Below are 23834 nucleotides of genomic sequence, written 5' to 3'. Positions count from 1 at the left end.
GAGGCGTAGACAGGCAGGCGACTGAGTTAAGTCACAGTGATGATGCCTATGGTGGATGCTAGAGATTGTTTCTTCCTCTTGCTCTCACTAGACAGTATGTCTTGTTAGGGGAGGGAGAAATTCAGACCCCCAGCAAGTGAGCAGTGAGGGAGGGACTAAGCCCATCAGGTAGACTGGCTGAAGAGGGGTGGTCTATGCAGTGAGAAAGTATGCTACATGTACCAACAGATGCTCGGTTAGGGGTGTGCATTCACACGCATATGCCTAGGTCCAGACTCTGAGAGAATATAGGAAATGGCAAAGTGTCACCTCTGAGAAAGGTAGCTGTGGATCTGGGACTAGGGGAGTAGGAAGTTTTGAAAGACTAACTCCTTGTACTCTTCAAAGCTGTCACCTCAAATTTTTCATCTCAACTTTAAATAGTTGTATTTAAAAATATAAAGAGTCCCAAATTGTACATCTCCTCCCTCTCTTATTCCCACTCTTATATTTAACAAGGATCACTTTTCAGTTAAATTTAAACACCTAAGAATAATTATGTTAATTACAGAGTTCAACCAATAGTATTAAGTAGAACAAAAAAAATACTAAAAGGGATAAAGTAATAAATTGTACATCAACAATGGGACATGCTCAATCGGACTTGCCCCAAATGGTGGAGTTAGAAATGTGCCAGGGGATTCCAATACAATTCCATCAAGGTTGCATGTACCAATGCCATCTCACTAGTCCAAGTGATCAATTTCAGTTCACAATTGATCATACTGATAGGTCTAAGAGTCAAAGGGATCACATAAACAAGACTAGTGCCTGCTAATACTAACTGATAGAATAAAAAAAAGGGAGAGAACGATCCAACATGGGAAGTGGGATACACAGCAGACTCATAGAATGGCAGATGTCCTAAACAGCACTCTGGCCTCAGAATCAGCCCTTAAGGCATTCGGATATGGCTGAAGAGCCCATGAGAGTATTTTAGGCATGGAAAGCCAAGACGCTGGCAAAAAAAGGGGGGGGGGGGACCTAAATGAAAAATCTCTGTGAGTGATATCCCAGTAGAAAGAACGGGCCATCAAAGAAGGAGGTACCTTTCTCTGAAGGGAGGAGAGAACTTCCACTTTGACTATGACCTTGTCTAAATATGATCAGAGTCAGTGAACTCAAAAGGCTTCCATAGCCTTGGCAACTCATGACTAGAGCCTAGGGAGACTACTGACACCATAAACAAGAGTGTCAAATTGTTAAGTCAACAACAGGAGTCACTGTGTACTTACTCCTCATGTAGGATCTCTGTCCTTAATGTGTTGTTCAATGTGAATTAATGCTATAACTAGTACTAAAACAGTATTTTACACTTTATGTTCTGTGTGGGTGCAAACCGATGAAATCCTTACTTAATATATACTAAATCGATCTTCTGTATATAAAGAGAATTGAAAATGAATCTTGATGTGAATGGAATGGGAGAGGGAGCAGGAGATGGGAGGGTTGCCGGTGGGAGGGAAGTTATTGGGGGGGAAGCCATTGTAATCCATAAACTGTACTTTGGAAATTTATATTTATTAAATAAAAGTTTTAAAAAAAGAAAGAGAAACAAAAAAATATAAATAGTTATTTTAGGAGCAGGCATTTGGCATAGCAATTAAGCTGCTGCTTGGGACACCCTCATCCCATTTCAAGAGTGCCTGCATTCTAGTTCCTGTTCTGCTTCCAATCGAGCTTCTTGCTAATGGACGCCCCAGACAGCGGCACATGATGTCTCAAGTGATTGAGTCCCTGCCTTTGACTTTGTCAAGCCCTAGCTGTTGCAGACATTTGGGTAGTGAACCGGCAGGTGGCATTTCTTTCTCTCTCCCTCTGCCTTTCAAATAAATTTAACCAATTTTGGGGGAAGAATATATAGACATTTTAGAATAAAATTGTTCTGTATTTCCTCCCAAAACACAGCCTTTCCCTTACATGCCCCCCCCCCATACTCAGCTGTAAAGTTTCTCTCTGCTGTGATGATTATTGCTGAGACCCCATCTTGTCCCTGAACTTCAGTGGCTTCCCAAGGGGGCTTTCCACTTCTAGCATACTTCCCTCCAAACTAATTTCCACTCACTTCCCTGACACAAATCCTTTGATAACTTTCCAAACTGCTCTGGATAAATTCAGTTCCTGCTCGTATACCCACAAGCCCCACCCTCCATAGTGTACCCTGCCTGTCTCTCCAGTTTCATCTCCCCCACTTTCCCCTCCATTCACTATTACATGGGCAAGTGGCCCCCTCCAAAGCCAGAGGGCTTTCATCCAGGTTGTTCAGTCTGTAACACCATCCCTGGCCCTCTGTGCCAAGTTCTTAATCCTGTGAGTCCTGCGCTGACATCCCTATTGTCAGAATGTGTTTAGATGACCTAAAAGGCACTTATTAAATATTTATGAGAAAATGGCTATTATTTGTTTTTGTTGCAGATGTTGAAGATGCAGAAAGTTGGTATGGAAAACCAGTGCCAAAAGAAAGAGCAGATGTAATTATCAAGTTAATTGAGAGCCAGATACAGACCAGTAGAAATCTTGTGCCAAAACCCCCTATTGAGGATTCTCCTCAAGTCAGCATCACAGATGTAAAGATGATCTCTTTGCCTGCTTATGAAATTGGCGACCAGGTAAGCAAGAAGGTGGATAATGAAACAAGTCGTTGTTCTGATTCTCCTACTGAATACACAGAATTCTTTATGATTTCTATAGAAGAACCAATTACTAGACCGTGTGACAATTAATGGTTATAAGCCAAAAAGATGGACTCACCTCTTTTAATAGCTATGCCCTTTTTTTATCTGCTTTCACACTTACTTAGGTCTGACATTTTTTACTATCCAGTCACTATTTATTATTGGCTTTTTCTTGCTTCCTGACTTTGGTCTGTGGCCTGATACTCTGCGATGCATGAAACTGCTGTGATTCTGAGTGTACACTAAGGATGGTGATACAGGTGGACTGGTCTTTGGAACCCTGTCTTGGGATTAGACAAGGAGACAGGCCAATTAAAAACTAGTTCTTCAGAAAAGAGTCAAGGGACTGACATTGTGGCACAGGGGGTTAAGCTGCTGCTTGCGACACCATCATCCCATGTCAGAGTGCCAGTGTGAGTCCCAGCTACTTCACTTCTGATCCAACTTTCTGCTGATGATCCTGGGAGTGCAGCAGAAGATGGTCCAAGTTTGTGGGCCCCTGACACCCAAATGGGAGACCCAGATGGAGTTCCTTGCTCTTGGCTTCAGCCTGACCCAGACCTAGCTATTGTATGGCCATTTGGAAAGTGAACCAGTGGATGAAAGGTCAATGTCGGTCTGTCTCTCTCTCTCTCTCTTTCTCTCACAGTCGCTCTGCTTTTCAAATAAATATTTTTGTCTAGAGAGAACCAAATTACATGTGTAAATGTTTGAGTTTTTCTTTTATATTGACTGTTTTTAGAGACTTATTTTTATTTATTTGAAAGGCAAAGTTAGAGCAAGAGACAACAGAGAGCAACAGAGTGATGTTCCAGGGCTGTTGCTGTGGCGCAGCAGGTTAAAGCCCTGGCCTGAAGCGCCAGCATCCCATATGGGTGCCAGTTCTAGTCCCGGCTGCTCTTCTTCCGATCCAGCTCTCTGCTATGGCCTGGGATTGCAGTAGAAGATGGCCCAAGTCCTTGGGCCCCTGCACCCGCGTGGGAGACCCAGAAGAAGCTCCTGGCTCCTGGCTTTGGATCGGCACAGCTCCGACCATTGTGGCCAATTGGGGAATGAACCAGCGGTTGGAAGACCTCTCTCTGTCTCTACCTCTCTCTGTAATTCTGTCTTTCAAATAAATAAAATAAATCTTTAAAAAAAGAGAGAGAATGATCTTCTACCCACTGAATTACTTCCCAAACAGCCACAATAGCCAGGCCAAGGCCAGGAGCTTCTTCTGGGTTGCCCACATGGGCGCAGGGGCCCAAGCACTTGGGCCATCTTCTACCATTCTCCCAGGCACATTAACAGGGAGTTGGATCAGAAGTGGAGTAACTGGGACATGGACCATTGTCCATACAGGATGCCAGTGTTGCAAGTGGCAGTTTAACCCACCATACCATGCCTTTCAGTTTTTTACCCATCATTTTTATATCCTACATTCTGGTATATTGTAACAGACCTGAAGTATGCAGGACTTAAACACCTAGAGAAAGGGGCCAGCATTACTGGAGGGGATAGTGTGCTGCATGTCACACATCTAGGAAGAAAATCAAATCTCTTAAGTATGGTTTCTACTGAATTTGTTTAGCTCTCACACTATGGTAAAACCAGAAATTACTAATTCACCACTGTATTAGTCAAAGGAGGAGGGAAAAGTAGGATCACATTTATACATGTAAGCAGAAGTAGTTCATGGAATTCAACATCATTTCTTGCTCTAAAAAATTCTCTTAGGGACTGGCACTGTGGTGCAGCAGGTTAAAGCCCCAGCCTGCAGTGCTGGCATCCCATATGGGCGCCAGTTTGAGTCCAGGCTGCTCTACTTCAATCCATCTCCCTGCTAATGCACCTGGAAAAGCAGCAAAGGGTGGCCCAAGTGCTTGGGCCCCTGCCATCCACATGGGAGACCCGGAAGAAACTCCTGGCTTTGGCCTGGCCCAGCCTCAGTTGTGGCCATTTAGGGAGTGAACTAGCAGATGGAAGACTTCTACCTCTCTATAACTCTGCCTTTCAAGTAAATAAAAGTAAATCTTTAAATACATATATATATATATATATATATATATATATATATATATTAACAGAGTAGGGCTGGTGAGATGCTAATTTGATTCTAGATCCAGATAACTGAAATCTAGAGCTATTTTCATGTGTAAGGGTGAAGTCATTTCTTGTTCATCTGGTAGAGTAACTCAGTCCCTCTGGAAGTGTTAGCCTTTGCAGTTAAAGAACAAGAGTAGCTGGTATTGTGGCACAGTGGGTTAAACCACTGCCAGTGATGCCAGCATGCATACAGGTGCCAGTTCAATCTCAGCAGCACCACTTCTGATTCAGCTCCCTGTTAATGCACCTGGGAAAGCAACGGGGGATGGCCCAAGTGCTTGGGCCCCTGCCATCCACTCCCAGATGGAGTTCAGGCTCCTGGCTTCCACCTGGCCTAGCCCTGGCTGCTGCAGCCATTTGGGGAGTGAATCAGTGGAAGGAAGATCTCTGTCTCTCTCTCTCTCTGTGTGTCTCTTTCTGTATATCTGCCTTTCAAGTAAATCTTTAAAAAAAGAAGAGGGGGTCCGGCGCTGTGACGCAGTGGGTTAACACCCTGGCCTGAAGCGTCAGCATCCCATATGGTAACCGGTTCTAGTCTTGGCTGCTCCACTTCCAATCCAGCTCTCTGCTATGGCCTGGGAAAGCAGTAGAAGATGGCCCAAGTGCTTGGGCCCCTGCACCCACATGGGAGACCCAGAAGAAGCTCCTGGCTCCTGGCTTTGGATCGGCGCAGCTCCATCTGGGGAGTGAACCAGCAGATGGAAGACGACTGTCTCTACCTCTCTGTCTCTGTCTCTCAAATAAATAAAATAAATCTTTAAAGAAAAAGAAGAAGAGGATCAAAAGCTGGTGTTATGGAAAGCCCCAGTGCCTGCATCCTGTATTGGAGTGCCAGTTCAAGTCCCCGCTGCTCTGCTTCTGATCTAGCTCCCTGCTACTGTGCCTAGGAAAGCAGCTAAACATGGCCTAAGTACTTGGGCCCCCACCACCCATGTGGAAGACGACCCAGATGGAGTTCCTGGCTCTTGCCTTCAGCCATTTGGAAGCTATTTGGGGAGTGAACCAGCAGATAGATCTCTTGTCTCTCCCTCTGTCACTCTGCCTTTCAAATAAATAAATGAATGCCTTATATATAAGAAATGCTCACCAAATGTTGGTGCACTGGCCATTTCTCAAAGAGTGTCTCACAAAGCTGCTGCTGTTATCCCTGGAGATGGTGGGATGGGAGCAGGGGAAAATGGTGTCTTCCTTCAGTGCCCCTCTAGAACTTTGGATTTTTGTACTGTATACACATTGCAGTTTTTTAAAAAAAAATTAATTGTTAAAATTTGTTTATTTGAAAAGCATAGAGGGCCAGCGCTGTGGCACAGTAGGTTAATCCTCCACCTGCAGTGCCAGCATCCCATATGGGTGCCAGTTCGAGTCCTGGCTGCTCCTCTTCCAATCCAGCTCTCTGCTATGGCCTGGGAAAGCAGTAGAAGATGGCCCAAGTGCTTGGGCCCCTGCACCCAAGTAGGAGACCTGGAAGAAGCTCCTGGCTTCGGATTGGCGCAGCTCTGGCCGTTAGGGCCAATTGGGGAGCACACCATCAGATGGAAGACCTCTACCCCCTCCCTCTCCCTCTCCCTCTGCCTCCCCCTCCCCCTCTCCGCCTCCGCCACGCAGCTCTCTGTAACTCTTTCAAATAAATCTTAAAAAAGAAAGCATAGCACAGAAATAGCTCTCATCCACTGGTCTAAGAATATTTTCTTAAGATTTATTTATTTGAAAGGCAGAATAACAGAGATCTTCCAACCATTGATTTAGTCCCCAGATGCATGCAGTAGCCAGGGCTGGACCAGGTCAAAGCCAGAAGGAGTTGGCATTGTGATGTAGCAGGTTTAGCCGCTGCCTGTAACACCAGCATCCCATATGGGCACCAGTTAGATTCCCAGCTGCTCCACTTCCCATCCAGCTCCCTGCTAATGTGCCTGGGAAAGCAATGGAAGATTGCCTGAGTACTTGGGAGCCTGCAACCACATGGGAGACTCAGAAGAAGCTCCTGGCTCCTGACTTCAGCCTCGTCCAGTTACAGCCATTGGGGAGTAAACCAGTGGGTGGAAGATTTCTCTCTCTCCCTTTCTCGTGTAATTTCCTTTCAAATAAAATATTTTTTAAAGCCAGGAGGCAGGAACTCCATGTAAATCTCCCATGTGGGTGGCAAGAGTCTGAGTACTTGGGCCTTCATGTACTGTCCTCCCAGAGGCATTAGCAGGATGCTGGATTAGAAGCAGAGAAGCCAGGACTTAAAACTGGCCCTGGTATGTCCTAAGTGGCAGTTCAGCCTGCTCAGCACAATGCCCACTCCTAAGAATTGTTTTTTGTAGCACCTGGTTGCAGGAAGAAGACAAATAAAAGGCAAACCTTGTGTGTTTTTTTAAACAGTTTTATTGATACGTAATTCATATATCATGTAATTTACCCATTTGAAGTATACAGTTCTGACCTGGTTGTGTATTCATCAAGAAAATAAAGTCAATGTTACATTTCCAGTACCCTAGAAAGAACTTTCATGCATGAACAGTTGCTCTGTTTCTAATCTCCTGCTCCAGGAAACCACTGAGTATCTTTAGTCTCTGGACTTGCCTATTCTGGGCATTTCACTTGAGTGGGGTCACACAGTATGTGATCTTTAGTGTCTGACTTTTCTTTAGCAATGTTTTCAACATCCATCCACACTGTAGCATGTATCAGTACTTAATTCCTTTTCATGGTCAGATAATATTCCATTGTATTAATATATACCACAATATCTATTCATCTGTTGAGACATTTGGTTTGGCTATTTTGTGTATGTCTTTGTATAGGTAATACACTTTTTCCTGGGTATATGGCTAGGAGTACAATTACTGGGTCATACTCAATTTTAATTCTATGTTTACATTTAGTTCTATGTTTAATAGTTTGGGGATTGCCAAACTTTTTCAATGAAAAAGTTAACATTGTAAAGATGTCAGTTCTCCCCTAAGTTAATTTATAGATTCAGTCCAATCTCAAGGAGTATCCTAATGGAATTCTTCATTAGTGATACCATGGTTCTAACGTTAGATATTTTGTTTTTGCAATGAGTATTATCAGTTATATAATTTATATTTTTATGAGTTTATTTATTTGAAAGCCAAAGTGACAGAAGAAGAGACAGAGACAGATGTTCCAGCTGCTGGTTCACATCTCAAATGCCTGCAACAGTCAGGGGTGGGCCAGGCCAGAGCCAAGAACTCCTTCTGGGTCTCTCACGTGGGTGTCAGGGACTCAAGTACTTGGTCCAACACCTGCCTCCCAGGCATGTTAGCAGGAAGCTTGTTCGGAAACACGAAGTAGCTGGGACTCAAACCAGACATCCCACAGGGTGGCCTAACTCAACATGCCACAATACCAGCCCCCAGTTCTGTAACTTAAAAAAAAATCACTCAGACATTTGTATTTTGGGAAAAAATAAGTTAATAAACTTTATGGATGGGGCAGAGAATATATTGAGTTGAAGTGAATATTTCAAATAAAATGGCATCTGTAAGCTTTGGATGAGAGACCAATTAATGTAGCAGAGTAATTTAGAAAGTATACCAAGACAAATTAACGTCTGAAATTCTGTTGAGTTATGAAGTGTTACGTGGTTGAGAACTAGAAATAGGAGGATATTAACCAGAAAGAGCATGAGCTGAAAAAAAGTTAAGTAGCACATCAACTGTGTAGGGGACGTTTTTGAGAAATTGATACCCAATGAACCAGGTATAGATTTAAGATAAGCTAGGAGCTCACATGTATGATCTTATAAAAGATCACTGGTGAGTCCCAAATTTACCTTTTTTTAAGATTTATTTGAAAGGCAGAGTTACAGCGGGGAAGAGAGGTCTTTCATCTGCTGGTTCACTCCTGTATGGCCAGGGCTGCACCAGGCTGAAACCGGGAGCTACCTCTCTGGGTCTCCCATGTAGATTCAGGGACCCAAGCACTTGGGCCATCTTCTGCTACTTTCCCAGGTGCGTTAGCAGGGAGCTGGATCAGAAGTGTAGCAGCCAGGACTCGAAGTGGCGCTCATATGGGATGATGGCATTGTAGGTGGCGGTTTAACACACTGTGCTACAGCACTGGCCTTGGAAGTTCACCTACTTCATCAACATAGGTGACTGTAAATCTACAAAATGGTACTTTTCTTCTAAATGCATTTCATGAAATGCTACCACTTGACTTGTCTCGTAGGTGGCTACTCGGAAAGCCTGTGGTTTGGCTCTAGCCAAACTGGGTTATGCAAATGACAGAGTCGTTGTGCTGGATGGTGACACCAAGAATGCTACTTTCTCTGAAATATTCAAGAAAGAGCACCCTGAGCGCTTCATTGACTGTTTTGTTGCTGAGCAAAACATGGTGAGTATTCTGTTTGAGTCTCTGGGGTCTTCTCATTGACCATTAGTGGCCCACCCTGCAGTCCAGTTTTTTTTGCCATTCATAAAAGCAAAGGGACTGGAGAGCAAATAGTTGGACAGAGTTTGAAAGGTAGCTTCTAGGTGTTCTAGGAGGGATGTGGTGGACTTGTTGTCTAAGGGCAGAATACTGAGGACCACAGCCACTGGGACCTCTGGGCCTAGTGCCCTCTGACCCTAGGGTTCAAGGCCCAAATCATCTTGAGCTCGCTAGGAACTTTTTCTGCCCTGTCCAGGCTCTAACTAGGCCATATTTTATTTTTTTAAAGATTTATTTTGTTTATTTTAAAGAATTACAGAGAGAGAGATAGAGAGAGAGGTCTTCCATCCGATGGTTCACTCCCCAGATGGCCACAACAGCCAGAGCTGTGCTGATCTGAAACCAAGACCAGGAGCTTCTCCTGGCTTTCCCATGTGGGTGCAGGGGCCCAAGGACTTGGACCATCTTCCACTGCTATCCCAGACCATAGCAGAGAGCTGGATTGGAAGAGGAGCAGCCAGGACTAGAACCGACTTCAGGCCAGGGCTTTAACCCACTGCGCCACAGCGCCGGCCCCAAACTGAGCCATCTTAAAACCACCCAGAGGCAAATAGATTGAAAAGCTTCTGGGATATGGTTTTTCTCAATGTAGCACAGGCCTGATAAGTAACAGGTATGCAAATATTACACTAATTGCAGCCTCAAGAATACCAGTAGGTTAGAGCTGGTGCATTGGGTAAAGCTGTTCTGCTATCTGTGCCTAATGCCTCCCCAGAGTGATGGTAACACAGGGTTCCCTGTGCACGCACATCCCCCTCTCACGAGAAAGCAGCTCATGCCGGCAACTGCTTGAACACCAAAGCCCTGTTGTACCCATCTCCTGTCTTTCAGTCACAGAAGCTAAAAGTAGTACTGTGTAATTCAGTGAGTTTTCTTCTAGTCAGAAAACCACAGGGTAGCAGATTTCATGTGACCACAGAGAGATTTTATCTGAAACGAGTAGTATTTAAAACTTTTTAGGCATAAGCATTTGGCCTAGCTGTCAAGATGCTGGTTTCCCATATGGGAGTGCCTGGTTCCATTCCTGGCTCCTGACTCCAGCTCCCTGCCAACGGAGGCCTAGTAGTGATGCCTCAAGTGATTGGGTTCCTGCCACTCAAGTGGGAGACCTGAGTTGAGTTCCTGGTCCCCACCCTTGGGTCCTCACAGGCATTTGGGGAATGAGCCATCAGATAGGATCTCTGTGTATCTGCCTATCAAATAAATAAATAAATACAAATTTTTAAAGGAAAGCAAATTTCAGATTAGTTTCCAGCATTTAAAAACCAAGACACTTTATAGAGAAGCCAAATTTCTGGATTATTTTGAAAGAAGTGCTGCCAGCCTGGACCAGCATTGCCCTGTGAGGAGTTAGCTGGATTCCACCGGCAGCCCAGTGTAGCTGGCGTTCACAGCCAGCTCTCCGTGGGCCTTGGGTTTCATGCTGTACTGGCCTGCTTGTTCCTCCCTGGTGTGTCTTGACTCTGTCGCTGTGGGTTTTGAAGTATCCCTGTTCGGTGAAGTAGGTCATCACAATTTTAAGAATGTGTGTGTTTCCATGGGTCCCATTAAGCTATTTTCGTTTTGGGTGGGGAAAAAATGCACTCCAAGTTTTTGGATTGACGCTCCTAGCAAAAAACTTGCTCCCTTACTTGTTGGTGGCTTCAACCACCTACAAATACTCTATGCCTGCTGAAATGTTCTCACTATTGGAAGAAAACCAGTGAAGCAGCAGCCAGCAGGTAGTATTCAGTGCCGTGCTGAAAGAGGTGGCTACAGCAAGAGTGTGACTGGGGACAACCAGGGATAGCCTCTTGGAAGAGAGGACATTTAAGCTGAACCTATGATGACAAGAAGTGCCCTTGACAGGTGTAGGGTTGGCATTCCCAAATTTCACCAAACCTGGTGAAGAGTGGAAGATGATCAAGCAGGGACAGTGAGTGGACAGCTTTTTGTTTTCTGTGATGAAGAAGATACCCACGTGGGACAGTGAAGGGAGGACAAGGCCAACTGGCAGAGTGGAGATAGAAAGTAGTGGTGTGTCCTAGGTAATGGAATGATCCAAGGGAAGGGAGCTGGTGACTGAGCACAGGTGGGGAAGTGCTAATGCATAATTAGCAGTACCTTTGAGCACACCAGAGGAAGACAAGATTCAAGAGGAGCAGCAGGCCAGTCATCCTTAGGGGGTTCAGGGCTATGCATGGGGAGGGGCGGGGCAAACTATTCCCTTTCTGTTCCCCGGGAGGTGAGGGTTCACTCTGAGCAGGAAGAGTGGTGGATGGAGAAGGCTTGAGAAAAAAACGGAGAGGAAACAGGCCTGCAGAGCCGCGGTTGGGTTAATGCAGAGTCAAAGTCATCCTGGGACCATGCAGTCTAAACTGGGGAGCAGGGATGTTCTAACTCACATTCTTTGTGTTGCAGGTGAACGTGGCACTGGGCTGTGCCATCCGTGGTCGGACCATAACTTTTGCAAGCACCTTTGCCACCTTTTTGACCCGAGCATTCAGTCAGCTGCGCACAGGAGCCATCTGTGAAACCAGCATCAGCCTTATTGGCTCCCACTGTGGGGTGTCCGTGGGTACGAGTTCCAAAGGCCGCCATCTTAATAGCCTCTCTCCTTACAAAGAAAGATTTTTGTGTGATACCTTGAGCTTGAACTTTTGAGTTCCTCCTTTTTTAAAAGCTGTGTTGGGTTTTATAAGTGTTCGGATATTCTGGGTGGCTTTTGAAGTGTACCTCCTGGTGTTGCTGTGCAGTGTACACCCTTGCACTCACTATGAAGTACTTCATGAGTACCTCTTCTGTGCCTTGCTCCTACTAGATAGGATTAGGGACAGCACAGAGTCCCAGGGTTCCTGTCCACCCTCGGTATGGCAGCAGTGGAATGGGATAAGTGGTGTGGGCAGAGGGGAGAGAGGAGCACTTTGAACAGCTAGACAGCCTGCTCAGAAAGAATAGAGGGAGCCCTCGAGGAAGGTGGGGTCAGTGCAGAACAGTAATGCTGCCAGTGCAGCCACCATTCTAGGGCTGTTGACCTGGCTGAGCAAGCTAGACATTTCTGGGCAGCGGGAACACAGGCCACTTGAGAGAGTTGGGACGAGGTATGTGCTGCTGGTGGGGCAGGGGAGTCAAGCGTGGACTTGAGTGAGTCTGAGGAAAGAGGCTGATGCTGCTGAGAAATGGAGGGTCCCAGGACATGTGAACAGCAAAACTGAGTGTCTGGGAGTCGTGTTCACAAATGACCGAGATGATTCACCTGACCGGCCTGTGATGGGGCAGGCCCTCTAGATACATATGATGGATCACATTTGTCCTAGAATCCAGAGGTTCGTGTTAGGGAGCAAGTGACGACGTGGGGGGATGAGGCTGAATAAGATGACCTGGCTGGATCAGGGAGACTTGGCTGGGTGTGTGAAGCTGAGGGAGAGGAAAGAGCAGAGAGTTGGGCTCCATGGCAGCCGGCAGCAGGAACTTGCAGTTGGGCCAGGCACAGAGGCTGGGGACCAGCCCAGAGCTGTTGCCAAGGGCTAGATCAGTGAATAAGTATCTCCTGGCATTGGGGCCCTCCAACTCAAAGAGGAACAGAGTTCTGAGGTTAGATTTCAGTCCTAGGCAAGGCAGTGTGCACAGTGACAGCCCCCTTCCAAGCCGAGGGGCTCAGCTGTCCTGCGTACACTCAGATTTGTGTTTCCATGGTGCTTCTCTGTTGGTTTCCAAGTATACCCTAAGGGCGCCCTGAGTAAGGACCGTACCCCTCAGGGTGCTCCAGAGGTGTGCTGCACTCAGCTACTCAGAAGGCCTTGAGAAATGCGTATGATGGCTTACAAGAGCAGAGAAAAAGGACAGCTGGGGAACTCTCCTAAGGAGAAGGCTATGGGCTGAGACTTGGTGGCAGCAACCTAGGCGGACAGCACCTGAAGAGAAGTGCACTGAATCAGTGTGGTCAGGAATGCTGAGTGACCAACTCGCAGAGACGGCTTTGAGCATTCAAGGGCAGCCTGTCCACACGGTCAGCAATGAGATCTCAAGGGTGGGACAGCCCGCTAATGAGTTACAGTGACTGTAATTGGCCGTTTTCTGGGGTTCTACTGTAGTTCAAGAGCAGGAAGGGTTGCGTCGCTTCTCAAAAGTGAGGGAGGTGGAGGCAGGTTCCTGGTGGCGTTTGTTATGTATGCTCATAGTTTTGTTGGATTGTGGCTTTCGCAGGTGAGGACGGCCCTTCCCAGATGGCCCTAGAAGACCTGGCCATGTTCCGAGCCATTCCCAATTGCACTATTTTCTACCCAAGTGATGCTGTCTCTACCGAGAATGCTGTCTGCCTGGCAGCCAACACCAAGGTATGTTTAAAGGGATTCTGGTTCAGACAGAAAAGGTGTCTGGGCTCAGCCACTGCTTTGGTACTGATGATCAGATCTCTGCACCCCCACCCCACTTGATTCCTCAGCAGATGATTCAGAAGCATCCTGCACAAACGCTAGCAGCCATGCTCTTTCAGGGCTCAGTGCTAGAACCAGGAGCACTCTGAGCACTCTGAACTCCAAGCAGTTTAATGAAAGATATTTACACAGTCCTGGGAGTCGGCTCTAGGCAGGGCCCAGACTAGAGTGCTGACCCACCAGTGGGCAGCTGCTGCTGGGCTGGAGGACTTAAGACACACCGCAGTTGCTGGAGTAGGGTGGTAGGCATTATGCACATAACCCCCAGAGTCTGGCCCTGGCTTGCCCTCAGAAGCAGAAGGGCCAAGAGCAAGGCTCCGGCCTTGCAGCTCTCCTAAAAGACTTCAGGCATGGAAAGTCTGTCCAGAAGCTAGCTGTAAGGGAGACGAGGGAATGTAGTCTTTCAGCCCCTCCAACTAATGCTCAGCGCACTCCCCTCACCAGCTCTACCCACACCCCCAACACCTTGTCCGTAATTCCTTTACTATAATATGGGCACAGCTGGGGCAGATCATATAGGCTCCCTTTCGAAGCAGGTGTAACACATGTGGACAGACCGTTCCTTGGTTTTAAAAAAATAACTTGATATTTGAAAGGTTGATACAGACAGATCCCCCATCTTCTAGTTCACTTTCCAATTGCTTAAAAAACAGAGCTGGCCATACCAAAGCCAGGAGCCAGGACAATCCAGGTCTCCCGTGTGGGTGACAGGAACCCAAGCACTTGCGCCATCACACGCTATCCCCCAGGGTGCATATTAGCAGGAAGTGCATCAGGAGCAGAGCTAGGACTTGAACTGAAGCACTCCTGTATGGGATGCAGGCATCCTGAATGCTGGGTCAGCTGCTGTGCCATATGCCTGTCAATGATTTTTTTTCAAAAAGTGGGCCCACACTGTGCATGTTTTTCTTTCTTTTTTTTTTTTTTAATAGGCAGAGTGGATATTGAGAGAGAGAAACAGAGAGAACGGTCTTCCTTTTTGCCATTGGTTCACCCTCCAATGGCCGCTGCGGCCGGCGCACTGCGCTGATCCGAAGCCAGGAGCCAGGTGCTTCTCCTGGTCTCCCATGCAGGTGCAGGGCCCAAGGACTTGGGCCATCCTCCACTGCCTTCCCGGGCCATAGCAGAGAGCTGGCCTGGAAGAGGGGCAACCGGGACAGAATCTGGCGCCCTGACCGGGACTAGAACCTGGTGTGCTGGCGCCGCAAGGCAGAGGTTTAGCCTGTTAAGCCATGGCACCGGCCTGTGCATGTTTTTCTAATGATTGGTTTTTTATTTGTTACATCTGGGCAAGTGTTTTATGATTTTATACATGCCTTAAGATGCTATTTATAGAACATTCAAAAGAACCAAAATCAAAATACATAGTAGAAATCAGAGTAGAGTTTACTTTTGAGGGGTGGACAGAGTGACTGAAAAGAGGCCTGAGGGAGTTCTCTGGGCTGGGGGCACACTGGCTGCACTTTGGTGATGACTGCACGTGTCTGCCTCATCAGAAATTGTGGTGTGCTGCCCTTAGGGCCTATGCATGTTCCTGAGGCTGAGTTAACACCTCAAAATGACATTGAGGGAAGCTGGCTCGTGGTGAGGGAGTGAACAGAAGCAGTGTTTGTTTATATTGGGATATTAGTTTACAATGTATGTTTAAATCTGCATGTAACTTAAATACTTTTAAGTAGTCACTTGGGTATTAAATACTCCTAAATGTTTGTGCTCAAGTTGATGATAAAAACCTATTTACATCTTATTGGGGAAAGTGTGAGTCATTTCCTATTCAGATGTCTAAAGTCTTTCTGAGGATGAAGTATCGTAAGTTATTGTGACAAAAGTGAACTTTAGTTTAACGTTGAGTTCTGGGATTTCTATTTCCATGCAAGGCAGGGCTCCCTCCCCGAGTTTCTGCTCTGTGGATACAGAACTAGTCATTGTGTATTTGGTAGATCTTTCCTGAGTCAGTAACAACAACAGTGTGCAAAGCTTCGTAGTCCTGCTTGGACTTTGGCCTGCCTCAATAGCACGATCAGAGGACTCGGGACCTGTTTTCCAGTGGTCGTACATGCTTATCCCTCACCCCAAAGCATTTGCTCCACTTTTAGTTTGAAAAAGAACTGTTGAGGGCTCCCTTCCCCGCCGACTTTTTTCCGCGGTTTCTGAGGTCCGTGTTTTTGGTCTCTAAACTGTAGCTCTGGTCTTCATCTGTACCCTAGGGAATGTGCTTCATTCGCACCAGCCAGCCAGAAACTGCAGTTATTTACAGCCCGCAAGAAACCTTCAAGATCGGACAAGCCAAGGTAAGGGCTTCCAGTCTCCAGCTGTGGGAGACAGCTGTTCCAGACCTTGCACTAGGTACCCCCACAGTAGTCGGAAGCACCATCCTTTCTCTGCTTTCATTTTTCACAACATCATGTGTGACCTTTACCTGCTTCTCAGGAAGAAACCCACTTGAACTGCACCTTTCTGCTTTCCAAATGATGTCTCTTTTCCTTAAGACTCTTAAAGTAATAGCAATCTGAAGGCACTTGAGTGTCTTGGCTGTAATTTGTACACATAGAAACCATTTCAGATGACCACTAGATCTGTTAGGTTCACATACAGAAAAGGGATGCACTATGTTGCCCCTGTGATTCTGAGGTTGACTTGGCACGTGGGGGTACAGCCTCACCAATAGGCATGCTGATGAAGGTTGCTGACTGCTGGGCACTTCCTGTCTCTGGTGTTCTCAGAAAAGCCCTGAGAAGCCCAGAGTATCAGCCCTGTTTGTAGACGAAGGTAAGAGAAGGTAAGCAGCTTGCTAGAGGGTTCATAGTTCCTGAGCAGCAAGACGAGGGTTCAGGTTCAGGCAGTGAGCCCAGCCTTTCTGGGCCTGCCCACCAAACTCCACCTCCTGCTCTGCCTGGTTTTTAAAGCCAGGCATGGAGAAAACCAGAAAGTTCTGTGGAGTGAGTAAATAAATGACTTGACTCATCACCGAGAGAGTGTGGCTCATGGACATTTTGGCATGTCTTTTTCTCGAGGTTTTCCTAGGCATCTGTGTTTCGCACGGTTGAGGTCATACTGTTATGTCCTGCTCTTACCTTAAGCATTTTATAGTATAATGAATACTTTTTAAAATATGTAGAATAGTTACAGCTATAACCCCTCTTTTTAAATTTTTATTTATTTTTCTTGAAAGAGAGAAAGCAGAAAAGACAGAAGTCTTCTATCTACAGGTTCACTTCCTAGATGGCTGCAACAGCCAGGGCTGGGCCAGGCCAAAATCAGGAACCAGGAACTCCATCCTGATCTTCCGTGTGGGTGGCAGGGATTCAAGTACTTGAGCTAACATCTGCTGCATTCCAAGGCTCTTTAGCAGGAAACTGGATTGAAAGCAAAATGGCCAGGACTTGAACCGGCACGCCAACATGGAATGTAGCCATCCCAAGCAGCAGCTTAATCCACTGCAACACAGCACTGGTCATTGTGTACATACTTAAAAGCTAAAACATCCTAGGGGCCGGCGCCGTGGCTCACTTGATTAATCCCCTGCCTGCGGCACCTGCATCCCATATGGGCGCTGGGTTCTAGTCCCGGTTGCTCCTCTTCCAGTCCAGCTCTCTGCTGTGGCCCAGGAAGGCAGTGGAGGATGGCCCGAGGGCTTGGGCCCCTGCACCTGCATGGGAGACCAGGAGGAAGCACCTGGATCCTGGCTTCGGATTGGCGTAGCTCCGGCTGTGGCAGCCATTTGGGGAGTGAACCAGCAGAAGGAAGACCTTTCTCTCTCTCTCTGTCTAACTCTGCCTGTCAAAAAAAATAACTTTACCACTGTTTAAAACAATGTTTTTGCCTGTTTCATTTATTTGAGTGGAAGAGAGCAAGAGTCCTTTCCATCCATTGGTTCACTCCACAGATGCCCACAACCACCAGGGCTAGGCCATGTTGGAACCAAGAACTCAATCCAGGTGTCTTGTCTGGGTGGGTGGCATAAATCCAACTACATGAGCCACCACCTGCTGCCTCAGATGAGGGGTAGCTTGCCCCCACTTTTCTTAAAAGCTCATTTTGTGTATGTGATACATAAGAACTGAGCAATGTAGTGCTGTAAGTCAAGAAGAAAGGTAGAATAGTTTGTGAAAATATAAAGTACAGCTTATCAAAGAGCTTGCCTTGAATTTTAAAAGCATCTAATTCAGCTTTTTAAAAAAAACAGTGGATTTTTTTTTAAATTAATTAACTTACTTACTTGAGGGATAGAGAAAGAGCTCCCATCTGCTGGTTCACTCCCCAAACACCCACATCAGTCAGGGTTGGGCTGGCTGAAGCCATAGACTGGCTTGCCACATAGGTAGAGGAACCCAGTGATTTGGACCATCGTCACTGCCTCCCCAGGTTTGCATCAGCAGGAAGCTGGAGTCAGGAGAGAGAGGAATCAAACCCAGGCACTCCAGTGTGAGATGTGGATGTCTTAACTGGTGTCCTAACTGCTGAGCCAAATGCCTGCCCCTGCTGTGAATTGTTAAGGAGTGAGAATGTTAGGATTGGAGAAGGGCAGTGCAGCAGAGCGCCCTCCGTGCTGAAATGCACTGCGTACATACTAACCACAACATTTTGTTTGTTGCTGCTATACCAGGTTGTCCGCCAAAGTGTCAATGACAAGGTCACAGTTATTGGAGCTGGAGTTACTCTCCATGAAGCCTTACTGGCTGCTGATGATCTTTCTAAAGAAGGTCAGTTGGTTGTGTGTCAACATTGAAGTTTAGGCTGGGGAGAGGTAGGACTTCAGCTACCTGGTGTGCTCCAGTTGGTCTTTCTGCTTTTATGTCTGCATGTTCTTTTTTCTTAAAATAACTTTCTAATTGGAAAACAATTATTTTATGTGAAAGGCAGTGAGGGAAAGAGACAGACAGATGGAGATCTCCTATTCTGGTTCAGCTGTTTCAAATGCCTGCAACAGACAGGGCTGAGCCAGGCTAAAACCAGGAACTGGGAACTCAAATCTGGGTCTCCCACATGGGTGTCGGGGAGCAAGTACTTGAGCCATCACCGGGTGCCCCCCCAGGGTATATATAAACAGGACACTGGAATTGGGAGCAGAACCAGGTCTTGAACCCAAATACTCCCATGTAGGATTTTAAGCCTGCTTTATTATATTGAGCTAATTATTGCTGTTTCCAAATCTATATATATATTTTTTATTTATTGGAGAAACAGAGCTCCCATCCACTGGTGCACTCCCCAGATGCCTGTAATGGCCTGAGCAGGGCCAAGGCCAAAGCCAGTAATGCAGTCCAGGTCTCCCACTTGGGCGATAGGAACCCAAGTTACTTCACCCATCACTACTGTTGCTAGAGTCTGCACCGGCAGGAACTGGAGTCAGGAGCTAGAGCCAGAGATTAAAGCCAGAACACTGCAGTGTGGGACTTGGGCATCTTCACCAGCTTTTAAGCACTAGGATAAATGTCTCCCCCTACTTTCCAGGTATTTTTATCCGCGTCATTGACCTGTTTACTGTTAAACCCCTGGATGCTGCCACCATCATCTCCAACGCTAAAGCCACAGGTGGCCTGATTATCACAGTGGAGGATCACTATGCAGAAGGTGTGTGCAGCGTGGGGAGTGGGTTTGAGTTTGTGTAGGCAGGAAGTGTATTTTTCTTGTTGGAAAAGTGCTGTGCTCATGGCTATCACCTCCACTCTCCCACTCACCCAACGCCCTTTTATCATTACTCTTTTCCAGTGTATCCATGTAGGTGTGTCTCTTCCCGCATAGATTGCTTCCTTTGGGGTGGGGCCACGTCCATGGCCTCCGTGTGGCCCCAGCACAGTGCGCAGGGCCCGCTCGCTGGGGGAGGTCAGAGGCTGCTCGGCATTGTGACCGGGAAGGAGTCCAGCAAGCTTGCTTACTAGCCACCTCTGCCCCCAGAAGGACCAGTGCCTTGCAAGCAGAGAACACAGTGAATGCACAAAAGTGTGTGCCAGGGAGCGGAGCTTGGGTGGGGTTTGGGCCTGGGAAGGTTAGGTAGGGCAAGCAGTGTGGTGCTGTGAGGAGTTTCACGTGCCAGGGCCCCCAGAGCAGCAGCATGATGGGTGATTGATTCTCTGGAAGGGCCTCCAGGACGGAGCACAGTTGGCCTCCAGCTGCACATGGGGACTGGAGAAGCCCCTCCTCAGGCTCCTCCCACTGGGAGGGGCACAGCCCAAAAGGCTTCCCACTGGGACTCTGTCTGCTCAGGGACAGCAGCAGCTTGGAGACGTCTACTTGCGAATGAGAACTCGCGGGTCAGACAATGACTGCTTTCAGGCATGGGGACCCTTTTCCCTGCCAAGGGCCATTTGGACACTTATAACATCACTTGTGGGCTGTATAAAACGATCCACTTAAAAATGAGCCTGCTAGAGATGTATTGAATACGCTTGGAGTCCCACCTGCCGTTGCTTTGGCAGGGCCGGGCCAAATGATTTCATGGGCCTTACACAGCCCACAGGCCACATGTTCCCCACACCTGGACATGGATCAGTGACTAGTGAAGACACTTTCCCCTGGGGACCAACCAATTCCAAAGCCATCATGGGGCTTCCAGGCTGAACAGGCACTCCCAGAAAAGATCCTAAGTCCCTTTGCTTCCTTCCCCAGGTGGCCTCGGGGAAGCTGTGTGTGCTGCCGTCTCCAAGGAGCCTGAAATCGTGGTTCATCAGCTGGCAGTGGCAGGAGTGCCCCGGAGTGGGAAACCTAGTGAGCTGCTGGATGTGTTTGGAATCAGTGCTAGACACATCATGGTGTCCGTGAAATGCATTTTAATGAACTAAAGTGCCTGTTGCCTTTGGCCCTAGAAGACTGGCCCCTTTGCCTTACATTTCTGCTTATTCTACAACAATCCTTTAAAACCTATACTGTTGTACTACTTCAAAGCACAACCATTAGCATCTTTTTTCATCCCTAATTCTTTAGTTCAACTTAACTACCTTTTAAAAAAAACCTACTTACATAGCCAAACTCATTTAAGTGCAAAATAGCTAACGAAACAACTACTTGCTGCAAGTGTTCTGATGTGCCTACAGCTAACTGGGTAGAGGATCAGTGTGGAGATGACAGCTCAACTGTGTATGTTCCTTATAGGTGAAGTGGGAGTTGAGTTGTAGGCGTGAGCCCAGGTTTACAGCAGCCCTCGCACTGTGGCGTACACGGATGTCTCCAGTGTACGTCCCACGTGCTGCCCTCCTACCTGCTGCTCCCTGGGTGATGTGTGACTGCGGTCGCCCTGGAATTGCTGCGAGCATCTGCCTTCATCTCCCCTCCACGGTGCAGAGGCTGTGGAGCAGCAGAAGCTGTTACGATGTCTTGTGCTGCTCGTGGTGACTGTTCTGTAAAGAGATGAGGGCACGGCTGGTTTGTTTCCACACCACACTGTTAATAAAGCATTTCAAAAGCAGCTGCTTTATTCAGTTTGTTCCTTCTATGGGATTTGGTTTTTCCAGAATAAAGTCTTAAGGGAATGTCTGGCATCTAAACCAGAGAGGGCACATGCTCTCTAACCGTAGCCTGGAAAAGGCTCGTGGCCTTTGAATATGCCGCTCACTGGAGAACAAGAGATACAAGAGATGGCCTGAAAAGCTTTGCTGGAGCCATACCCTCCTTTTAATTGCAAGCAAATCAGTCATGTGGTTGCAGTACAGGAGATGTGCCAGCCAGGTCAGGATGGGCCTTAGATTTAAAACTCCACTTCAGGCCGGCGCCGCGGCTCACTAGGCTAATCCTCCCCCTTGCGGTGCCGGCACACTGGGTTCTAGTCCCGGTCGGGGAGCCGGATTCTGTCCCGGTTGCCCCTCTTCCAGGCCAGCTCTCTGCTGTGCCCATGGAGTGCAGTGGAGGATGGCCCAAGTACTTGGGCCCTGCACCCCATGGGAGACCAGGAGAAGCACCTGGCTCCTGCCTTCGGATCAGTGCGGTGCACCGGCCACAGCGCGCCAGCCACGGCGGCCATTGGAGGGTGAACCAATGGAAAAAGTACGACCTTTCTCTCTGTCTCTCTCACTGTCCACTCTGCCTGTCAAAAAAAAAAAAAGATAAAACACCAGGTTACACTGCATGTGTCTGGGGTGTCTTAGGACTTCGTTAAATCCCTGTGAAGTGCTTATCTGGGATCTTTGGAGCCATGACCAGTTTGTGTTGGGAATTGTTCTAGACATATGGTAGGGGCCCAACAACCGTGTGGGACTTGGAGTTCTTGGTGCCACTTCATTCTACCCCCGGTGTTTTAAATCACTGAACTAGTTTGCCTGGCCTATATAATAATATGTTATTTCATAAGATTTCCAAAATGACTTTATAAAAATAAGCTGATGTAGGGAAATTAGAACATTTAGAAATGGTACATGAGCAGTTGTTGATGAGCAGTTGTTTTTTTAATGGCCCCAGATTGCTGTTTGTTTTGAAAAACAGATCTATTTGCACATGCTCCAAAAACTCAACAGTAGCCAGAAGGGCTGCACCAGGTCGAAGCCAAGAGCCGGGAACTCAGTCCAGGTCTCTGTGTGTGCCAGAAAACTAAGTACTGGAGCCATCACCTGCTGCCTGCCAGAGTACACAGTAACAGGAAGCTGGACTGGAAGCAGGGCCACACTCAAATCTAAAGATGGCAATGAGGAGTGCCGGTGCCCCAAGCAGCAACCTAATGCTGTGCCAACACCCACCTCTGAACCAACTCAGTTAAACCTCGCTTATCAATCACTTTTATAACACTGAACGACTCCGGGGTAGGCATCTGGCCAGGGATCGCTGCAGTTTGGGACATCAGCCTGAGTTGGAGTCCTGGTTCAGCTCCTTGAGATAGCAAGTAGTGACTGGTCAAGTGCTGGGGTCCCTGCCACCCACAGGGGAGACTGCAGGGTTTTAGTTTTGGGCTCTTGGCTTGGGCCTGGCTCAGATCCAGCTGTTGAATGCATTTGGGGAGTGAAGCCATGGATGGAAAATAAATTACCTCTGCCTTTCAAGTAAGTTTCTAAAAAAACCCTCATAATTCAGTTTTTAATATACTCTGAAGAAAAGTGCAGCCATCACCAGTTAATTTTAGAGCATTTTATCACCCCCAAAAGAAACGCTGTACCCATTGTGTCATTTCCCACTCACCCTCCCAGCCCCAGGAGACCACTGATCTTTCTGTTTATATGGATTTGTCTGTCCTGAATATTTCATATGAATGGGATCAAACACTAATAGTCTCTTTGGGTCTGTCTGCTTTCACTTAGCGTAATGCAGCCACATAGCCTGTTTCCAGAGCTTCGTTCCTCTTGGTGACCATGTGATATTCTATGTTACATGGGCAGACCACATCTTATCCATTTATCAGCTGATGGGCGTTTGGGTGGTTGCCAGTTTTTGCCTAGTGTAATAGTGTTACATGCAGGCTTGTGTGTAGATGGGTATTTTGACTTCTCATAGGTACATCTATCCAAGAGTGACATTGCTGGGTCATGTAATTGTGCTCACCCTTGGGAGTATCTGTGTGTGTGTGTGTGTGTAAACAGCATGTGAGCAGTAAATGAGCCGATGACAAGGTGCTGTGCGATCTGGGAGGCATACATCCTGTGAGGTAAGCAGTTACAAAAAACCAGAATCTGGGTAGCCGTGATTACTTGCATGCAGGTGGCAAGTGCCAGATTTGCAACAAACATAGGGTACACAAACATCCCCTGACAGCCTAACTAAAATACAGTTCTGGGCAAGAATGAGCCCAGAAGCTTCAGGTCAGTTCCCTAGAAAGTGCAGGGCAGAAGCAGTAGAATGGAATTGGAATGAGGGGCTCAGCAGCCATGGCTACGCGGAGAAGCTTGGTGCGGCTGGAGCTTCTGTAGCCAGTGTGTTAAATCCAGGTAAAGGAAGCAGGCACACTACATCACAGTGTCCTGTGATTGGGAGCCTGGTAATGAAGGCCCATAATCGCCCCTGGAAGGTACAGTGGCCCCTGCCTGGAGGCAGGCAGCCCTGAGCTTTCCCAGTCTGCTCGCCGCTCGGACTGCCAAGGGGAAGCTGCCCAGCAGCGGCTCTGGTGCCTGCTTCCTGACCAACCCTCAGACCTCACTATTGGCTGCAGGTCCGTGGGTAGCAGGTAACCTTTTGGCCTCCTTGCTCTCATCTGTACAAGGCGCTGATGGTGCTGAGGGAAGGGCATAGTAGGGCTGCAGACAGGATTTTAAAAGTGCTAGGA

General features: G+C 47.3%; 1 protein-coding gene across 2 annotated transcripts in view; it reads left to right on the top strand.

The window, feature by feature from the left end:
- TKTL1 (transketolase like 1) overlaps positions 1-20436 on the top strand; it is a 31269-nt gene extending 10833 nt beyond the window's left edge. For both annotated transcript variants that reach the window (XM_062183816.1, XM_062183815.1), the window contains exons 6-13: positions 2455-2648; positions 8979-9143; positions 11640-11796; positions 13425-13555; positions 15862-15945; positions 18261-18357; positions 19109-19228; positions 20264-20436. In XM_062183816.1, coding sequence (XP_062039800.1) covers positions 2455-2648; positions 8979-9143; positions 11640-11796; positions 13425-13555; positions 15862-15945; positions 18261-18357; positions 19109-19228; positions 20264-20436 — 1121 coding nt within the window. The remainder of the gene's footprint in view (positions 1-2454; positions 2649-8978; positions 9144-11639; positions 11797-13424; positions 13556-15861; positions 15946-18260; positions 18358-19108; positions 19229-20263) is intronic.
- The last annotated feature ends 3398 nt before the right edge of the window (positions 20437-23834 follow it).

The sequence above is a fragment of the Lepus europaeus genome, chromosome X (assembly GCF_033115175.1).
Source record: "Lepus europaeus isolate LE1 chromosome X, mLepTim1.pri, whole genome shotgun sequence".
In the NCBI taxonomy this organism is placed as follows: Eukaryota; Metazoa; Chordata; class Mammalia; order Lagomorpha; family Leporidae; genus Lepus; species Lepus europaeus.
Note: the sequence above shows the minus strand (reverse complement) of the source record. Positions and strands in the feature narration are given on the sequence as shown.